Below are 21,801 nucleotides of genomic sequence, written 5' to 3'. Positions count from 1 at the left end.
CCATACCCAATTTCACCAGAGGGCTCCAAACTCATGCAAACCTGCTTTCATCCATTCCCTGTGACCCCCAAAGTGCTGAAACAAGCCCTTAACAGAAAGTCACTGCTAGACAGACCACCAATATTTCAGCACATCTCCCAAATGCAACTGGGTTTTCAAAGGAACCCTGTCAACACCTTATTTCCACCCCTGCTCACTTTACTGAAGCAGGTTTGACATTTAGACATACAATGTAGTATTCTGATATCTATTCATACCATGAGATGGTTATTGTACAATATTCAGAGTTCAAATTTTCAGTTGCATAAAATTTTTAGTCTTCTTACTTAATAATAATTCTGAAGAGAGATCATGTGCTGCAATCAGGTTTACCTTTTCAGCCTATTTTAAGGTGCATTTCCATTGCTTATAATTTATTTACTGCTAATTCATTTTTTAAAGACCAGTCAAAGTCAGTGGAGATTACTAAATTCTGCAACTTTGTGTTTATATCATCACCACATTCTTGTATAATGATCCTGACACCGATTCATTCAAGTTTGTAAATATCATTCCACTGACTTTGTGAGGGTTGATAGTTAGAATGCATAAAACTCATGCTGCCCAGAAAACAAAATACAAAAAGCCCTATTGGTGACCTAGAAAACTGAACATTGCTAATTCTATTATTTTTTAACTTCTTGGTCAATTTAATTCTTGTCCAAATTTATTTATAGCTTACAATGTTTGTTCTGATAAAAACAACTCAAAACAATTTTATAGAGCCAATGAAAAAACTCAAGCAGATAAAGGTGCTTTGTGACCCCAGTTCCATTCTTGGAACCCAGGTAAAGGTGGAAAGAGAGAGCCAACTCAACACATGCCCCCATAATGAAAATAAAAACATAAAAAAGCCAAAGCAATGCTTATAGATGTAAGCAGCATCAGTTACAGTATTGTAAATCTATATCCCTGCAGCCTTTTTTGACGTCCCCCTTACTTCACGAATTATCCTAGAACCCCACAGTGCAATGCCCCTCGATACTTGGGTATCAGGACAGTGCAGTGTCACAATGGGATTCCAGGAATTTATTGTGTATTTCTAGAACAGAGACTTTACTGGAGAATAATTTGGCAATATTTATTAGGAGTAACTAAAATGTCCACACCCTTTGATTCATAAGTAAATTCTTAATTCCAGGAATTTACAATGTGGGTGGGAGTATTCAGGGATGAATACTCATCCAGAAAAACTAACACTTAAAACCGTATTCACACAACCCCTTGTTAACGCATGGTTCCGGTCGAGGCAGAAGTGTTATATAAACAGGGATAACCACATGGAAATTCAATTTTTTTGGGTGTGTGTGTGTGTGTGTTTCAAGACTGTGTTTCTCTGTGTGTCCTGGAACTCACTCTGTAGATCTTGAACTCAGAGATCTGCCTGCCTCTGCCTCTGCCTCCTGAGCATTAGAATTCAAGGTGTGTGCCACCACCGCTAGGCTCAATTTTTACTTTTAAAAGTAATTGCCGATGTCAAACAGTTTTCTTAATAGTTTGAAATGTTATAGAAAGCAAAGTAAGGTCATAAATGATGATTTTTGTATTTCATGAACTCTGAAACAAATTTTTGTGTTGCCATAATAAAGCACTTAACATCAAGCCAATTTAGATACCTCTTACAGATTATTTTTAGGAGCCGCAGGGCAGTACTGTGAACTGGTTAAAATTAGCAGATGGAGTATTTAGGAGGATGAGGTGCTGACAATACCATTAAAAGATTTCCTTATTGTGAGGCTGAGTGGTCCCAAGAACCCAGGAATGATGTCATTACCTGAGAAGAAAGCTTGGAAGGCCTTTGAATTCAACAAAGCAAATGAGGATTTTTCACTGTTCTATATTAACAACACAGGGTATTCATTTGTTATTTATTCCTTCAAATGAATCTGAAGGGTCTTTGAAACTAGAAACTCATTTTATGCAAAGTGCCATAGGATTTCAAAACACATAATAATTATATAAAACATCACAAGAAAACATGAAGAAGATTTTAAAAAGTGTGGAGGAAATTCAGGGAAAGACAACAGTTTGAAGACTGTATCTCTATACATTTGTCAATCAGATCTGGGTAACTCAATGTCTTTTAATATGGCTTTTAAAATCTCTACTAAGCAGTATTGATGCAGCAACACTGCATCTCCATACTGATGTGAAACATTGTATGGGATATGGAACACTGTATCTCCGCAGTGGTGTGAAACACTGTATCTCCGCAGTGGTGTGGAACACTGTTATCTCTGTAGTGATGTGAAACACTGCATCTTGGTACTGATAAACACTGTATCTCCTTAGTGATGTGAAACACTGTATCTCCGCAGTGGTGTGGAACACTGTTATCTCTGTAGTGATGTGAAACACTGTATCTTGGTACTGATAAACACTGTATCTCCTTAGTGATGTGAAACACTGCATCTCCTTAGTGATGTGAAACACTGTATCTTAATTTGGCAAACATGTTCCAGTTATAATAAAATAAAAATTGAGAGAGATAAAACAAAAACGGGAGGATATCAAATACTGAAGAGTAAAGACGGTACAGTTTAAATAAGCACATCCTAAAAAAAATATAAACTACACAGAAACATCTCATTTTCTTGTTCTAATTTTTCTTTCATATTTCTTACTTGAATACACCCAGAAGTTTCTCTGCCAGGACAGTGAACCTATCAACACCTATATTTCAAAGTTAGAATGTTTTCTGAAAAGTGTACTTACCTGTTGCTTCAATACCAGGTTCTTCACGCCTTCCATCACAAACTGTGACCCTGTATTCATGACTCGAGATAGGAGACTGGGTAGGGGAAAGACAAAGAAGACCATATAAGTACTGACTGCTGTCCATTTTGTTTGCCTGATTACACACCACAGGGTGCTCACTGTGCTGTCACCTTATTTTTCATAAACAGAATGGCTGTATTTCTACTTCTATGGATATCATTGCTGCAGTTTACTAAAATAGCAATAAAATTATTACTAAACTCTATAGAGATGCCCTCAATATAAACATCTTAATTGTTTAGCCTTACACATAGTTTTTGGTAAATTAAAACTTGAGAATCTTCCACCAGATGAAAAACAGTAACTCAGACTTTGCTTCTGGAGTTGAATCACATAACACAAAATTGCTTGTCACTATTACCAACAGGTCAAGTGCTGCTGATCTTTCTGCATCACATCGCTGAATCCGACTCTGTCATGTGTACTGTCCCCCTCCACACACAGAAAACCTACCATGTGAAAATGTTATGCACAATGCACAGTGAGTGCTGTCTCAATCCTGAACTTTAAACAAACACAAAGAATGCCCATAGTTATTTGCCATACTAGGTTTATAGTTCTGCTTCAAAGTCTCATACATGGATCAAAGGGTGCTTTGCAAGAGAAGAATACTTCTACACTATAGAAGAAACCTAGGAACAGTTTTCAGTTTAGCCAAGATTTTCTTAAAGCACATTTATTAACATCCTCAAGTGTAAAATATGTAAGGAACCTTAGGCTCTATGTATTCTATATGATTTAAAGACATGGTGTTGTGATATCTATTTATTAGAATCATAGGAATGATTTTCCTTTCTCTTATCCTGCCCTTTCTCCCTTGTGCAACTAAGATGGAAATCATCTATTAACAGAAATAAGAGAAGTAACCTTTGACAGAATACATGGCTCTTAAAGCCATTCTTTCTGCCAGGCACCTCAGTGAGTGGGGCAGTAGGGCTCAGGGTACCCTATATAGCACCCTCCAGAGGGGAGGCCAGCTGGATTCACTGAACCAGACAAAGTTTGTTTCTTCTAGGCTTCATACTCTTTTTCTAGCTTTAAAAGTAAATTAGGAATTTGAAATGTGTATGATATAGAAAGGAGTAGCCAGAATTACCTTGTTCAGCAAATTGGAAAACTGCACAAACACTATAGCAATCTCTAGGAGAGTGGTTCTCAACCTTCCTAATGCTGTGACCCTTTAATACAGTTCCTCGTGTTGTGCTGACCCCCAACCATAATATTTTTTTCATTGCTTTTCATAATTGTAATTCTGATAGTTATGATTTGTAATATAAATATCTGATATACAGGATATGATATACGATCCTTGTGAAAGGGTTATGTGACCCCCAAGGGGCTGAGAACTGCTCTAGAGTGAAGTGTCAGTCCCCAGCCTCAGGAATGAATTTGTCATGGTTAGGTTGAGTGACTAGCTTTAAAAATCTATGTTATGGCTATCAATAGCAATTCAAAGTAGTTTTAGCCACATAGTTTCTAAAAATAAAAGGTATTGTAAGAAGAAAGAAGCATATGAAACCAAGGGCTCATACTATGTGAAAGACATTCTCTTACATTTTAAAAGGAGAGTTAAAACTACCCAGGAAGCCAGAAAAATGTTGACATTATGCATCATAATGAAATTTTCTGGGAGGTGTCAGATACTGTGTTTTAAAGACATGAACAGTTAAAAGTTTGGAGGACAAAGACCCAACCTCACTAGCACACTTACCCCATTGGTTTAGTGGTGGTGCTACCATAGACCCAACCTCACTGGCACACTTACCCCATTGGTTTAGTGGTGGTGCTACCATAGCTGGCAGGAGCTGAGGCCATCTTGGCAAAAGCTCTAGGAAAGAAGGAGGTTTAAACTTACAAGTGGACAGAGTTGTCATCAGCATCTTGGAATTAAAAGATTTACTGGTTAACATCTAAGACGTGCTAGCATTTAAGCAGTGAGATTCCCTAAAAGATGCCAGTGAAGGGCTGGGTGCAGCTCAGCAGCAGAACACCACAGCCAGTGTGAGGCCCGGGTCCCAGCAGTGGCACTGCAGGAACAAGCAGGTGCCAGAACTGCAGCCCGATGGGAAGACGCACACTAACATCAACCTACTCTCTGGATGGTGACATTATGTACTCCAGGCTAGCCATGCATTTGAAATCTGCCTCAGTCTCTGAGTGCTGGGATTACAGGCTGGACCATGATTACTGGAACAAATACAATTTTCCTTTCCTTTAAAAAACTTCATTACTGCTTTGTGTGCATGTGTGCTATGGTGAGCACAAGGAGTCAAAGGATAACTTTGTGGAGTCAGTTCTCCCTCCCTTCTACCTTCAAGGGTATTTTGGGAATTGAACTCAGGTCAAGAGGCTTGCATTACAGTGCCTTAACCTGCTGGCCATCTTGCTGGCCCAAATTTTACCTTCTTTATATTTTTTTCAATTTGCTGAAATTTTCTTTATTAAACTAATAGTTTACAATTGGAAAGTACACAGATGTTACGAATTAGAGATCAAACATATTTTAACTGCATGAAATAATGTCTCAGTTTGTCTTTCCCACGACAGCTCCAAACACTGATTAGTAAACTCCACATATATTATAATAAAAAAGAACAGTGACACATTGCCACACAGCCAACCATTTCAGTCTGTCTTCTGCTTTTTCTATTACAAGAACATGGTCAAACAGAAGAACAAATTAGAATGTCCCCAGAAGCATGGGTAATAAAAGTACTCCCCAGCACACTCCAGAGAAAAACCACCGCTATGAACCTGGTGTGTCTCTCTCTATGCACAATGGAGACTATTAAACTATTTTCTGAAAACTAATGCAAAAAGCTTGCTTTAGAGGTTTGAAAGGAAAGAGCTGCATGTGGAGCTACAGGCAGGTACGTGCACTTCAGGGACATGACCAAATGTGTGTGTGTGTCAACACACACAGGTGGATCATGCTGTAACGAGTGTCATCCGAAGTTTTCTCTGCTAAGCAAATCCAGCCACTGGCTAAGATCTTATCACTCAGTATAGCCGAAATCTAGCTTAAATTAACTCATTTCTATAAATCTATACTTTGCCACATGGCTTGTAGCTTACAAGTACTTTTATATCTTACTTCTCCTGGGGCGGTTAGCAGCATCTCCTCTGCTCTCTTTTCTTCTCCCCTATCTCTCTAGTTAGAATGTCCCACCTAACCTTATTCTGCCTTACCATTGGCTAAACAGCTTTATTTATCAACCAATCACAGCAACATATTTTCACAGCATACAGAAAGCCATTCCCCATCAACTCAGTTTTGTCTTTGAATCATTCAGTATAGTTTAGTATCATTCTTTCATTTGTTTGTTAACTGTTCCTTCAACATATGTAAATTCAATGACAGTGCAGGTCCTAATCATCAAGATATTACATATATATATATATATGAAAATATAGCATCCTTTGGCATTCGTGGGGGTTTGGTTCCAGGATTCTCAAAAAGCATGAAAATCTTTGAATGCTCAAGTCCCTTATACTGAGAGTATTCATCAAATTAATCAACAAATAGTGTTGTAAACAACCATTCCCTCGTCTTAGCACAGTAACGCAAATGGTTCCAAGACCATTACATCTTCTATCACGGTTTTTAATTACCCAGTTGGCCTCTCTCTTGTGCTACAATTTTAGGAAGGATGAACAGACAGGTCTTGCTATGAAGCCCAAGCACTATAAAGCTTGTGATGGCTCATCCTACCTCACCCTCTCAGGCGCTGGGATTACAGGAGTGCACTGCCATGCTGGGCTAAAGCACCGCCACTGATTTACCCAGTTTACTGCCAGACACTTAGGTTGGTTTTCACTGCCAAAATTTCAGGGTTCCAGTAACTTCTTTGGATAAATCCTTAAAAGTAGTAGGAGGTCAAAACCTTTACATCACTCTGGAAAATCATCAAAATTTATACTTCTACTAGCAGACTATAAATGCTCCAGTTAATTTTGCCATTTCCTTGACACAGTGTTGTTTTAAATTTGGTATTGTTCTAGTTGCTAGTTAGTAGATTTGAGACATTTGATCAAAAAGATTTCAGTTTCTCAGGGGTTGAGGATTTAGCTCAGTGGTAGAGCGCTTGCCTAGCAAGCGCAAGGCCCTTGGTTTGGTCCTCAGCTCTGGCAGAAAAAAAAAAAAAAAAGATTTCAGTTTCTGACTTCCTCAACGCATCAGTAAAGAAAATATAGGGCTTGTCCCAGAATAAAAGGTCTCACTCTTTTATGAAGCTTTAAATTGTGCATATGGTGGAAATGCTATGCACTGGCCATAAAAATTCACCATGACATTGTTCAGCCTTTTTCCCAGCATTCCTATTTCCTTGGGAACAGAGTTTGGATTACGACCTTACCTGAATCAATAGGAAAGTAAATGAACTATGACTTACTTCCACTGCTTGATGTACTGTAAAGGGTTCAGGTTGCACCCTGCATCCGTTAAAGCTTTTTTATACTGCTCCAAGTCAGCCTGCAATAAGAAAAGAACTCTACGATAGAACATCACACTTTCATAGAAAACTGTGCTTGCTGTTACTCCCTCAATCAAGATTATACTACAAAGGCATGACAGGTGGACCCTGTGAGTTCAAGGCCAGTCTGGGTCTACGGAGCAAGATCCAGGACAGGCTCCAAAACTACCCAGAGGAACCCTGTCTCGAAAAACAAAACAAAACAAAAAACATGAAAAACAAAGGCATGAGTTTAAATACCAGGCACCCTTGTCAGGTGCAGTTGTACCTTAAATGGCTACCCAAGTGAGTATCTGGGACAGAACCCCACAGGTGAGAAGGTAGCCCTACAAGTATAAAGTATGATGCTTTGTCATTCATTCCTTAGGAGTTCATTGACTTTCCTTTCTACTGCTAGCATGGACTGCCTTTCTTCAGGACACAAGTATTTCCACACCAGATCTACTGAGGGGCGACATAGCCTGACGGCCTGTGGCTCCGGCTTCTCTTTCCATTGACACTGTGGGGCTCTGAGACATTTGCTGAAGAACAGCTGTCCTCTCATTTTAAAATTATTTCTTCCTTCCCTGTTCTCTTTGCCCCCTGATGAGTGAGTGTAACTGAACTGGTGTGAGCTGAGGAGCCAGCACCACAGTGAAAAACTGCATGTGTTCTTGTGTGTGAGTGTGGAGCGCAGAGCCTCCAGTCACTGTGGCCTCAGTCACTCCTCGCCTTACTGAGACAGGGCCTTTCACTGAACTTCCAGGCTAAGGAGACAGCTTGACTGGCTGGCCAGCAGGGCCCCAGGGATCCTCCTCTTTCTTCATCCCCAGTGCTGGGACTGCAGATGCATATCGGCTTCTTTTAAAACATAGATGCTGGGATCAGAATCTGGTCCTCACGCTTGCACGACAAATAAGCATGTTATGGACCAAGCCATCCCCCAGGCCTGTCAAGGGATAACTTTTGAGCTCATCATCAACCAGAGATTTTAACTTCTTTGCATTTTCAGGACAATGAAGCTGATATGAGTAATCATGAATAAGCCGCTTAATGATCAGTAAAGTTTATTAAAATCTTTACAAAAATAAGGTTGTCCAATTAAAACAATATTGTTTAAAATATATCCTTAAAATATTATAAATAGGACATCAGAGTCTAAGCAACAGGTAAACCTTCACTGATGAGAAAGTTATTTCTAGAAAAGAACCACACTTTCTTTCTAAATTAATTAGAGGAAAAGTTAAGTGATAAATACAGTCTACAGCAGAGTAAAAGGCCTTAAGTGAATAATGGTTTAACATGCTAATAATTTTTTGACCAGTGGGAGCTTTATGACTTAAAACAATAATAACAAACTGGTACTAAGAATCATCTCAATGGTGTCTTAGAGGTTCTTATGCCTGCAGCTTATTATGCAAAGTGGTGCTTGGTTAATACAAGGAAGATCCCTGGTCTCCAACCCACTTTCCTCTACAGAACACCAGACAATACAGGGTATGTTCTGTAACAGTCACTATCTTTAAAACAAGTTTAAAAGGGGCTGGAGGGATGGCTCAGAGATTAAGAGCACTGGCTGCTCTTCCAGAGATCCTGAGTTCAATTCCCAGCAACCACACAACCATCTATAATGAGATCTGGCGCCCTCTTCCGGCCTGCAGGCAGAACACTATATACAGATAAATAAGTCTTTAAAAACAAACAAACAAACAAAAACCCAATTTTAAAATTATAAGAAACAAACTTCTGAAAAGCCCAGTACAGCAGGCTAATTAGTTTAGAACAGTTATTTTTCTGAAGAATTTTGGTCACTTGAAGTCAGTTTATATTTCAAAACTTAAAAGTGGTTAGGCATCTAAGCGGTGACAAAAATATTGGTATAAAACGCTGCATGCAGCAAACAGAATCTGCCGTAACAATTTTTTTAATGAATGAAAAATCACATATTCAGTGATCCTTTATGTCTATTTTTGAAACTCTAAATGGTAACTGCAAATACGCGCCCCTTCTTCTCAACAGTGTCAATGGACATACCTCAGAAGGCGCTTGCTGGGTGCTTATGTAATAGATAAGAAACAGCCTCATTTTGTCTTCTGGAGTTCCCGCTACATGGGAAGAGGGATGAAAAAAGACTTATAATTGTGATTATTGAGCATTATAATGAAAACTTAGAAGACCCTTAAAAGTCAAAGCATGTGTAAATATGGCAGACAAAACGCGGCTCTCAGTCAACTGAGATGAAGCAGGAAGTGCAGAGATCACAAGCACCGAAGGAGGAACTGGAGGAGGGACTACAGAGCCCTCATTTGTCTCCCGGACTGCAGAGAGAGCTGAGATTTACCCTCAGGCATAAACCACAGGAGGAAAGAAAGGATTCGGACAGGGAAGTGTGCGATTCTAAATATCATCTTTTCAGGTGTCAAGGAGAGCAGGACTGTCCTGAGTCAGAGGCGTCACGCCCTAGGTGTGGGGTTATGAGATCCGCTGGCTAAATGAAATCATCTAGCTGAGCCAGAATCTTATTTCCTAAACTGAGTTCCTAAACGTAACTGTCCACTCTGAAGAGTTTATTTTACTACAAGGTTCATGAAAACTATACTTTTATATCAAAACATGAAATGGAGTATATTTACCTCAAATTTTAAAACAAAACTAAGGTTTCAAAGAAAGTCCTTGCTACCCTGGGATTTTCCTGATGATGTCTACTATAACTCAAGGCCTGGACTCTGCAAAGAAACTCATGCATCCCTCTTCTTCCACATGGTGCACTTTGGTGGAAAGGTGATATAGAAATGGCTTTAATAAATAACCTACCAAATCTCCTTGACAGTGTGTCCTAAGATGTAAAGACTTAAACTACCATGTGTATTCATCACAGAACAAAAACTAGGACATGCCTGTACTCTCAGCACTTAGACCAAGGAAAGGAGGATCTCAGTTCAAGGCCAGCCTGGGCTACATGGTAAGTTCTAGACCGGGATGGACATACAGTGAGATTCTGTCTCAAAAATCAACTAACCAACCAGACAAACAAAAGACAAAAGCCTACCACTACAAGATAATAATAAAACAAGATTAAAAGAAAATGTGACAGCTGATGAAGCATGGAGCTTCATGGGATTTAGAATCCCATGATCCAGTTAAACTCTTCAGTTTGCCTTTATTTCCTGAATATGAATGATGAGTGGCAGGTTTAGTCAAGTTCTTCGGTTTATACCATTTTGGTATATTTCATCACTGACAACGTTAAATGAGATTACCTAATGAGCTATTTACTATGGTTCTTTATTGTAAAGTTTCTACTTCTCCATTTGCAGGGAAGTTCTATAGTTGCAACATGACCTGTCCCAAGCAGGCTCATGTACTAGGGCACTGGCTGTCAGCTGACAGGCCTTTGGGAAGCGATTGTTTCCTAAGAGTTCTGACCCAGCAGACTCACAAAACAGTGACACTCTTGGGAAATGATGAGAAGCAGGAGGTGGCTCTAACGAAGGGAGCAGATCACTGGGGATGTGCTGGATGGAGACGTCCTAGCTTGGTGGCCATGAAGTGAGCTGTTTGGCTCGACCACAATGACTGGCCGTGACGCCCAGGGTCACCTCAGGTCCAAGCAATGGAACCAGACAAGGGTGGACCAAGACCTCTGAAACCTTTGCTCCTTCTAAACTGTTTCAGGCGTCTGTCACAGTAACGGAGTCTCATTAATAGATGCACTGCTCTGAAATCATGTGAGCATCGTATAAAATTTCAATTATGTCACCTATTTTTTCTATATGGAATCATGACTTCCTTTTCATCCTGTGGGCTCTAGCCCATGATTTATTATTATATTCTTATTTTGATGGCCAAATCGTTCTGATTTGGAGCCTCTTCAAACTGACTATGTCCTTTTGACATGTTTCCTTTTTTGTTATTTGTTTTCTGGCACAGCAAAAGACTCACTTTTTGTATTTCCCACTCTATCCTGCAATCAGCTCCTTCTGTGCTGGGCCCTAGTGGAAAACGCCATTTGTTAGCTCAAATCTAATGGGCACAGCTGCTCCCAGACCTTCGTGACTGGCAAGCCCCAGGATCCTCCCGCGCCTCCTCCCAGCACTGGGCGTCTAGTACATAGAGCAGCACAGAGATGCTCAGGTCCTCCTGTTTGCAGGCGAGCACTCCATCCAACGAGCCCCTCCCTCCCCACTGCAGGTTTGTGAAGCATTCCACATTGTTTGTCAAAGCCTATTTCCTGAACATTTAAAGTAGAATTCAGCTTTAGTTACATTTTTTTTTTTCATGATACTCTCTGGGACAAACCAAAAAGAGGCAGAAAACATCCCCTGAAGACACCTGCTTTCAAAGCCATTCATTCAAATCTTCCTGGAAAGAGTAGAAAGCGATGGCCATCTACATCACATTAAAGACATGAGTAAAAAGTATTTACAAATACTACCAGAGAAAAACTAAATTAGAAATAACTTCTCCATTTTAAGAAGTGCTATGTTGAAAACTTTTCAGCAGGAAAGATCTCATTTCATTACCTTGTAATTAGGACTGACTGATACAGTAATGTTACTTGAATTTTGTCCAGACTGAAATGCTAGAATAATCACTCCTGTAACAGTCTCAAATGTATGGGACGTACCATCAGGGTCCGATATGACATCTAGGAGGGACTTATCCAGAGTAGTCTTGCTCATTATTTTTTCTTCATATTCAAAATATACATCCAGTTTTCTAGCCTGTTTCAAAATAAACATTAGGTAAAAATATAGTAAGTAATAAAAATACAGTAAGTCTCTTGCTAACAAATTTCTATTTTCCACGATGAAATTTATAAACAAAGATTTATTTAACTATAGTTTAGTGTCTTGGTTTTCTATTTTTGGTTGTAAGCTTACTTATGTAGCATGTGGATCCACACACGTCACCCTAACCAGACAGAAAGGGAGACAACTTATATTATTTCTAGTGTTCTTTCCAAACAGCAAAATCCCTTTTTTCATGTCTTTTGTTCTTATTTTGTTTTTGAGCTGAGCTGGAAGTGATTTGGAGACACATAAGCAGTAGTTTTCTGTTAGATCACCCCAGGATACAACAAATAGAGATATCTGAACAGTAGGTAGACTGAGGAATGGACTTCATGTGTGAGCCACAGGAAACCGGTCCTGTGCTGTGGAAAACAAGGCCATAGTTTTAAAGTCATGAAGCGCTCACACCATAAGATTAAAAATGGGGCTGGCAAGATGGCTCACTGGCTAAAGGCATCTGCTATCAAGCCTGGTGACTCTGATTCCTGGAGTAGGAGAGCTGCTTTCTGACACTAATTCTCTAAGCTCGCATGTGCACTGTGGCTCATAATGCAAACATAAGTGTATGGTGTGGGTACAATAAAAACAACAGAAGGAAGTACACACAGGGAAAACCCGTCTCTCAACTACCTGTCACTCTGCACTGCTCCCAAAAGCATCCATTTTGTTTTCCACATTTTTCAGCTTGCTGGATAAAATTAATCCTTTCTTCTTTACCTCACTTCTCAGAGACAGGGCAGCACATTGTTAAGTGAGATAGCTGGTCAGAATGCTCAGTTTCTATGAGACTCTCAGCCTCCCTAGGTGGCCATCTTGTTTCTTAACACATGCATTGTTCTCTCAAACAAGACAGTGCATTTCTTGGAAGTCAAGTCCAAAGAAGAACATGTAACTTCAGCTTCTGATACCTAACTTCTATTAGGGGCCTATTGAAAACCTGTCATTACTGTTTAAAGAATAGGCAATCTTTCTACCTTCAGGACCAAAATCTGTTATTAGTTTAAGAATAATTAAAAGGCTATAAACTTAAACCATACTACCTTAATAAATCATTGAACTGCTCTCATTAAATTATATTTTAATGCCATATCTTGGCCATTAAAGTTGCCTTACAAAGTAGCCACATGAAATTAATAAATGTGAATAACATTAAATACTCATTCTTACATTACACAATTTACTCTAGATTAAGACACAATGTAAGTAAATGTAAATACATTGCATATATATATATACATACATACATACATACATAAATATGTTACATATATATATATATATATATTTGAAGACAATGTTTTCATTATGTAGCTGTGGCTGCCCTGTAACATGTTATGTAGACAAGGCCGGCTTCAAGCTCACCAAAATCTTCCCATCTCTGTCTCTCTAGTGCTGAAATTAAAGGCATGCAATCACTATGCTGGCTAAGTAGTATTTTTTATAATGTGATATAAAGTAATGCTTTTTAGAAAACCTTTCTGATAGGAATTATCTTCAATGACACCACCCTCTAATTAAAAAATATTGGTGGTCAGAAAATTCAGACATATATACAAATATTTAGAAACTATTTTGAGTTTACAAATACTTAGGAACTAATTTGAGTTTCTTTTTTGAGTATGCATGCCATGATTATGGGTGCAGGCATGTGGGTGTACTATGGTGTGAATGGAGGTCAGAAGTCAACTCCAGTGTTGGTCCTCACCTTCCACCTTGAGACAGGTTCTCTTGTTACTGGCTGCTGCACACACTGACCTGTGAGCACAGCTGGCCTGTGTATGTATTCCCTAGTCTCCACCTCCCATCTCCAGGTAGCAGCACCGAGATCATGGACCACTGTGCCTGTGCCTGGCTTGAATGGGTTATGGGGATTTATTTCACGTGCCCATGCTTGCATGTGCTTTTCCCTCTGAACCTTCTCCCCCAGCACCTTTTCTGAGTTTCTATCTCTGTAGTCTTGATGTGCTATTTGTGGAGGCTGCTCTAAATCTGTTTCAAAACATGGAAACAACTTTAATGTATAAATTTATTCAATATACTAACTTCTACTTCAAATATTTAATCTTATCTACAAGAATCTGTAATAAAAATTTAAATGTATACAAAATAATATTTACAGATAAGTATTTAAAATGTAAATGCAAGTACAGTTGTAATTTAATGATATTGTTTCCATGGAAATATTAATTATTGATATTATTTTATGAAAATATGCTATTGTTCTTTAAACAATAACAACAGATTTTCAATAAGGCCCTTAATAGAAATTAGGTAAAAGGAGCTGAATTTACACATTCTTCTTTGGGCTTGACTTTCTAGAAATGCACTGTCTTGTTTGAGAGAACAATAATAATATCAATTATTGATACTGTTTTATGACGATATATAAACTGCTAAGGCTTTCAGAAACTGTTTGGTTTAAATGTATTCAATCAGTGCGTTGAACGCTTAAAGACAAACCCAGAAAAAGGAAAATTGCAATGGCAGCAGCAGAAAATTGCAATGGGGAAAACAAACACGAACTGAAGACAAAAGTCATGGGAGCCAAAAGCCGAGTCTTTGAAAAGACCAGTTAAACTGATGTGCCCGTAGTCATTTCTAAGAAACCAAAGAAGAAAGGGGACAGATTACTAAAGTCAGAAAGGATAAAGGAAAGGTCACTTCTAGGGATCAATAACATTAAGAAGATAAAAATGTATTTCGAACAACTGTGTATCCATAAACCCAGTAATTTGGTAACACATATGAAACAAACCAATTTCTTGAAAGATACAATCTACCAAACTCATTTAAGGAGAAAAGGATACTATGAATATGTCTATCTCTATTTTTTAAATATACTGAAAATTAAGCACCTTCAAAAACTGAAAACACCAGACTCTGAAGGGAACACTGGTAAGCTAATGAATTTTACCAAACATTTACAAAACAACAACAAAAACCCCACCATAAAACCAAAACCAATCAACCAAAACAAAACAAAACAAAACAAAACAAAACAAAACAAAAAAAAAACCAAACCAAATTTCTGTAATCTCTTCTAGGAAACAGGACGGCAATGATGGGAAGGTCCAGAACAAGGCAAGAATGTTCCAGCACTGCTATGATTGAAGGGCCTAGCAAGCACAGTGAACTAGAGATGGAAATAAAAGGCATACTGAATGAGTAGGAAGCAAGAAAAACGTCCTGTTGCAGAGGACAAGACTGGCAAGAGAAGTAACATCAGAAGTCTTGGCAAAACTCTAGGACATAAGGTTTTATACCAGCATGAACAACAGAAATCCAAAAGTAAAGCTGGACCAGTTATATTAGCATCACAAACTCCAAATAAGGATGACCGAGGAAAATATCCAACAATGTCAGGTTGCCAGTCCTTTCTGGTTTGACCCAAAGACTTAAAAGAATCCTATATACAGCTCAGCCAGTTATCGCATAGGTATCAACAAACAATTTTAGGGATAACGTGGTGTGGCAAGAGATGTACAACAGCCAACAGACTAAGGAAGGAGATTAAGTTTGGAAGAATGGCATTACTTGACTACCAGACTTCAGAGGCTACCATAATATTAGAGCACAGTAGTGATGAAATAAATGACCAACAGATCATTGTAAGAGAAAAGAGACCTCCCAAAAGGATCCACAGAAATATAGTTAACTAAATTTTGGTAAGATCAACACCACTGAGACAGTCTTTTCAATAAATGGTGTTAGGACAAGTAAACAGCCACACACACAAATCTAGACACAGACTGAAAGGGACCACAGATACAGTAAAATCTAAAACAACTGGAAGATGGAGAAAAATCTTGTCTATAATAAGAAAATATAGATAGTCTTGGATATGGTAATGAGTTTTTAGATATACTACCAAAGGCATGATCCATGAATGATACCTTACCAGAAAAGTAGCATATGTGCCATATGTCATCAAGAAAACGCAAATTAAAATGATGGGATGCCACAACATACCTATTAGAATGGCCAACGCCAGAACACTGGCAATACCAGATGCTGAGAGGGATACAGAGCACAACTTTCATTTATTGCCAGAGGGAATGCAAAACACCACCACACACAACAGAATACTATCCAGAAATAAACCAAAGGGGCTAGAAGCCATGAAGAGGAGAGGGGGTCTGAAATGCATGTTAAGTAAAAGGAGCCAATAGGAGAAGGCTGCGCACTATAGGATTCTGACAAGGCATATGAAAATCAATGATCGATGGTTGCCAGGTCTCCAGTGGAAGATGGAGGCCCAGGGAGAAGTAAAGATGAACAGTGGAACAGGGCATTTTAGAACCCCGAGACTATTCCACGTGCTACTGTAAGAGCAGGTACATGCCATCATACATTCATTACAGAATATGTAACACAAATGAACTCCAAGCTAAACTAAGGACTTTAGCTAACAAGAATGCATTAATATAATACTGATTTACCAAACATGCCACGCTAATGCAAACTATTACTAATGGGAGAAACTGCAGGTGTGAGTGGCAGGGTATACGGGAACTGTTTCTCCATTTCAATCGAATCCCACCTCATGAACTGATCGAATCTATGACCTTACACATATGAGGCAAGCTCAATCTTCCCTTTTCTTTTTTTCCCCATGCAAACTTAAAACTACTCTAAAATAAATGAAGACTCATAACTAAAACCCAAAGACATGGCGCTGGAGAGATGGCTCAGCAATTAAGAGTGTCTGCTGCTCCTGCTGAGGACCCAGTTCAGTCCCCAGAACCCACACCTGACAGTTCACAACTACTTGTAACTTCAGTTCCTGATGCCTTCTGGCCTCTAAGGGCACGGGCACCAGCATGCATGTGAACATACACATGAAAAAAATAAAAATAACTAAAAAAAAACCCACCAAAGACATATATCAGAAAATTTCTGTACCTTTGAAACTTTCCCCTCTTATTTCTTCATGTTTATTCTGTTAAACAATGTAAAAAGAAGAGAGGAAACAAAGACACTTTGCATGTGCTTACAACACACTGTTAGGAGTATGAAGCCCTGCACTTACAATAAGCACAGATGGTACCATAAAAGCTACATGAAATAGATGGAGTTGGAGAACACTATGCTGTCAAATGAACCAGAGAGACAACCTAACATGCTCTCACTTTTATGTGAGATCTAAAAAGTCAAACTTAATGCAAACAGACCGGAACATTAAAAAAGATAGCCAACATTAAAGAAGGCTCTTGACAGAAAAAAAAATTTAAATTTTTCTATACATGTATTTTCCATATATATTTTAATATAAGTTGTTTTATAAGGGTAATTTGTATATATGTGATTTACTCAACACAACTGTAACTCATCTGTAGATATTTAAAATCAATATGCACTTAGAACAACTCAGCAAGACCAGGAAGCCAATACATGACTATTCCTTCTGTAAAGCACACTTCCTGCCTGAAAAAATAGCATACAGAATTTCTTTCAATATTTGCCTGTTGCTATTTTATTTATATGTACATATGTGTATATATAAATGCACGCGCATGTGCACGCGTGCGCACACACACACACACACACACACACACACACACACACATGTATGTACGTACGTTTAGATTAGATTACAGCTGCTCTGATCTTTTTACAAGTCCTGGTCATCACCTATAACTGACATTTCCGTGGAACATTAAAAGGCACTGTAGCTGGATAAAGATTGGGGAAACAGTCTCAATGAAGTTTACTCATCTTTTGGGGGTTTAAGTGGCCTTGTAGTTCACTTTGATCTAATAAAGAATTACTGTTAAATGCTCATTTAGTTTACATAATCTGTACTTTAAATCCCTGCTTTAATAGTTTTCTTTCTAGGGCACATGGCTTTCTTACTTCCTGACTGTTGATCAACAGGGTTACTTGCATACTTTTTAAATATAAAAGCATGCTAGTTCTTGAGTGACAAATTAGCTTCTAGCCTGAGGTGTCCCTTCTAAAGACTCAACAACCCTCAACAAAACACTTTCCTAAAACCCAGGTGTCTTTCAAGTCGAACTGCGTAGGTCAGGAATGATGACATAGTAAACTACCTTATAAACATCCTCCACCAGCATAGAGCAGTTCTGAAAATGCATCCAAATCCTCGTGTGAAATGACCATCACAAGGACTATTGCATGAAAGTGTACTTTAGATGGCTCCGTTTTTTTAGACAGCTTTCTACCTCGAGCTTATTTCCAGAACTCTCCACCTCTCCCTCAACACACTTGCCACTTGAAACACATCACATGACTCAACCATAAGGAAATCCTTACCGTTTGGACTTCCTCAATGAAGCACTGTCGTCTCCAGATCCTCAAACATGCCCATTACTTTACACCTGTCCCTCCTACCTAGAGTGGCCATCTCTCAGAACCTCACTAACTGGCTGCTTCTAGTGACTCAGAACTCAGCTCCAACACCATCCATCAAGGCCAACTTACTTCCTCAGCCACGTAACCTCAGACCTGCCTGCCAGCTGTTGGCTGTCGCCTCTTATTCGTCTGCTTTGCTGTTCTAACACTTCTTGACATCTTTTTCCCACTGTATTTACTTTATTTCCAATGTAATATAAGTTATATGAGAAGGAAGAAATTGTTTTGTTTACTAAAGCATTTTTAGAGCATGATCAAATATACAGTCACTCAATTGACTGAACAAATAAGTTATTTTAACTAAAATGTTGTAAAACCAAAAGTTCTAGTCTGACCTACTTACTATTAAAGAGTATGTTCACAAAAATATCTGGTGGAAGAATGCATTTGTGAAGATATAGAAAACCAAACCAAAATTTTCTATAGGTACAATTATCTACTTGGGGTCATGCAACCTAATTTAGTAGCAGGAGTGGAACTTGGCATTTTCCTGACCTTTAGAGCTATGAGAAGTCAGAAAATAATATATAAGCATTAATAAACTTTTAATAATGAAACAAAATCTATAAGCCAAAGAAAATGTGGGAACAATGTTAGGCCTCAAAGCATTCACAGAACTATTAATAACTGTCACACACACAGATTTTCTTTTAATATTTATTTTTACTTTATATGCATGAGTGTTGCGCCTGTATGTATGTCTGTGTACCACTTGTGTGCTCTCAGAAGCCAGGAGAGGGGATCAGATCCCCTGGAACTGGAGTTACATATGGTTGTGACCTACACCCTGTTGGGGGCTGGGAACCTCCGCCAGAGCAACAAGTGCTCTTAACTGAGGCATCTCTCCAGCCCCTAGAATTTATTTTTACTGTAAAAAAAAGTTTACTGAATGGATCATACAGTTTTAATTACATAACTATACTTTCTTAGATATACACCAGAATCTAAATCTTATTAGTTTAGGGAGTTAACGTTTTACTTTCCATACTGGATCTACTGTCTTATACTTAGCCTCAGAAGCAAAGCCTCACAAGAACAGCCTGTCACCTGGTTTTATACAGTACGTTCTCTCTGCAGGAGACAATGACCTGATGTCAACAGGTACAAGAAAAGGAAGAGGAGACATTAACAGAGACACTGACAGACTGCAGTTACGTTTCCTATCTATGAGAATGTAAAAACACTGACTGACAATAATATCAAGGGAGCAACTTAACAGAAATTGTGCAGGCTCAATTCCAAACTGCACAATGTCTCTTAGCTACACATTAACTCTTTTCTAGTGCTTTGGGGCTTTTAAAATGACTAATAAATAAAATGTCTAAGTTCCTTCTCATAAACAAAACAAAAAAAATCAAGGTACTTTCTGCATCTCTGGTGAGCAGCACATACTCTTATCCTTCAGAGTGTCTCAAATAGTTCATACTGAGTGGAAAGGAAGTCCTCAAGTCTATCTGGCCACTGGACTGAACTGGATGTCTTTAGCATTGGTATCAGCAGAATAGTGAAGAACTCACCGTGCAAGCTCACGCATGGTAACTAGAGTAAGTAAGAAAAAGAACCATGAGCTGGTAAGACTGATGAGCTCCGGTGTATGGTTTCAAAATCACTGTCTTATGAGAAAGTCATGTGTCTTAAGTTACTCTAAAGCCAAAAACTTCAGAATCCAGTTACACAAATGAATCATGTAATCAGTGTGTATTTTAGGCAGTATCCTATCAAAAAGGATTGCTATGCTGGGCATTGTGGTACAGAATCTCAGTACCTGGTAGGTGAAGTAAGGAAGATCTTGAGGCTGATATGAACTAAGATGTGAATATGACTGTAAATATACTATGAACTTATCAGACATCATATATAAAAGAGGATGTAAAATACATTATATTCCAAACAGAATATGTGTTGAAATACTAGTATTTTGGACATTAATGATTATATACAATATACTAAAATAAATGTTACTTATTTTGCCCTTTTAATGTGACTACTAGAAAAATCTGAAATTACACTGGCAGCTGATATGATTCTTGTTAGAAAACACCGTTTTGGAACCACTGAACTTTGGGTCATGATGATGAGAAGGAAAGAAAAGTAATAATCATGAGCACAACAGGAAAGGATACAATGCAAGGCTGAGGCAGGAGGAGAGTGAGGTTGAGATCAGCCCAAGTCACACTGTAAAACCACGTCTAACACCAAAAACAACAACCAAAACAGAATTAAAAGTCTGCATTTCCAATGGCTAGCTACATGGCTGTTCATTAACACAGTAAGCACAGTAAATGTCGAGATAGTATTGAGATTCTGCAGCACACAGTATCACAGCCCAACTATGAGTTAGCAGAGTGGTCTTCCTGGGTTTTGAGGTTCCCTCATTTGTAGAAATGAACACACAGCACTGCTGCTTCCTGTAATTACACCGTATCATGGCAAGAGACGTTCAATGAGATATGAACAGATATCAGTGGATTGTGGAGGGAAAAAGTTACATTTACCTTTATGTGTTCTAAAACAGCAGTGGCAACATTTGTATGGAGATCAATAAGTCTTTTTTTTTCAAGGAGTTCTGGCAAAGAACTATAAGTTACAAAAAATTGAAAATTAACCACAAAATTTCTAAGAAAGTAATGCAGACCTCAATAAACCCCTGCCTGGTGCTTCATGAGGAAACCCAGAACACTGAATCGAAGTGACAAGTTAAGATGTCAACTGAACTGAGCTCCAGGCTTGCTCACATACCACATGCATCACTTTAAAAATACAGGCAAATGTCATCTTACAATAGTCTGGTGCCAACATACTACTTCTACAGTTCCACATTCTGCTTCCAATGTTTAGGGGTTTAGAATAAAATGAGATTAACGGAAACATGCTTTTACCTATTAAGAAAACAATGGTAGCAATAGCAAAATGAATAATGACTGGCCCCACTTTACCACTAACATTGTTTTTCTAGTAAAATTATTCGAATTGGAAATTTCTACCTATTCACACAGGCAGTTACTCTGTCGTTTCTGAGAGGAACAGAAATCAGCCTAAATGTGCTCAAAGCATTCAGTTCTTCAAACTCAGAGGCACAATTGCATTACCCACTGTTCTCTCTTGCTAAAATCACTAGACTTTTAACTTCCAGGGTAAATGTCATCATCAGGAGACTGCTCACCTGACTGCCGACGTGAGCTTAGCCGTGTTATCGGAAAGCATGCTGATGGCCCCCTCGTCCTCTCCTTCTAGTCCCTGTGAGGGGATGAAAAGGCTCTTAGGACTCGAACACTGCCAGACCCAAGCAGACAGTCAACTCGTCCCACAGACTACTGTTAAGCAATGATAAAGAGGGTCACTTGGCACAAACAGGATCTTTGGGGTAA

The 21,801-nt window shown here is 38.7% G+C and overlaps 1 protein-coding gene across 2 annotated transcripts in view; it reads right to left on the bottom strand.

The window, feature by feature from the left end:
* Positions 1–21,801, bottom strand: part of Scfd1 (sec1 family domain containing 1) — an 85,555-nt gene that overhangs the window by 17,556 nt on the left and 46,198 nt on the right. For both annotated transcript variants that reach the window (XM_036205817.1, XM_036205818.1), the window contains exons 13-19: positions 21,597–21,670; positions 20,929–21,010; positions 11,896–11,992; positions 9,303–9,373; positions 7,209–7,288; positions 4,583–4,645; positions 2,755–2,830 (exon numbers count right to left, since the gene is read on the bottom strand). In XM_036205817.1, coding sequence (XP_036061710.1) covers positions 2,755–2,830; positions 4,583–4,645; positions 7,209–7,288; positions 9,303–9,373; positions 11,896–11,992; positions 20,929–21,010; positions 21,597–21,670 — 543 coding nt within the window. The remainder of the gene's footprint in view (positions 1–2,754; positions 2,831–4,582; positions 4,646–7,208; positions 7,289–9,302; positions 9,374–11,895; positions 11,993–20,928; positions 21,011–21,596; positions 21,671–21,801) is intronic.

The sequence above is a fragment of the Onychomys torridus genome, chromosome 14 (genome assembly GCF_903995425.1).
Source record: "Onychomys torridus chromosome 14, mOncTor1.1, whole genome shotgun sequence".
NCBI classification, from domain to species: domain Eukaryota; kingdom Metazoa; phylum Chordata; class Mammalia; order Rodentia; family Cricetidae; genus Onychomys; species Onychomys torridus.
Note: the sequence above shows the minus strand (reverse complement) of the source record. Positions and strands in the feature narration are given on the sequence as shown.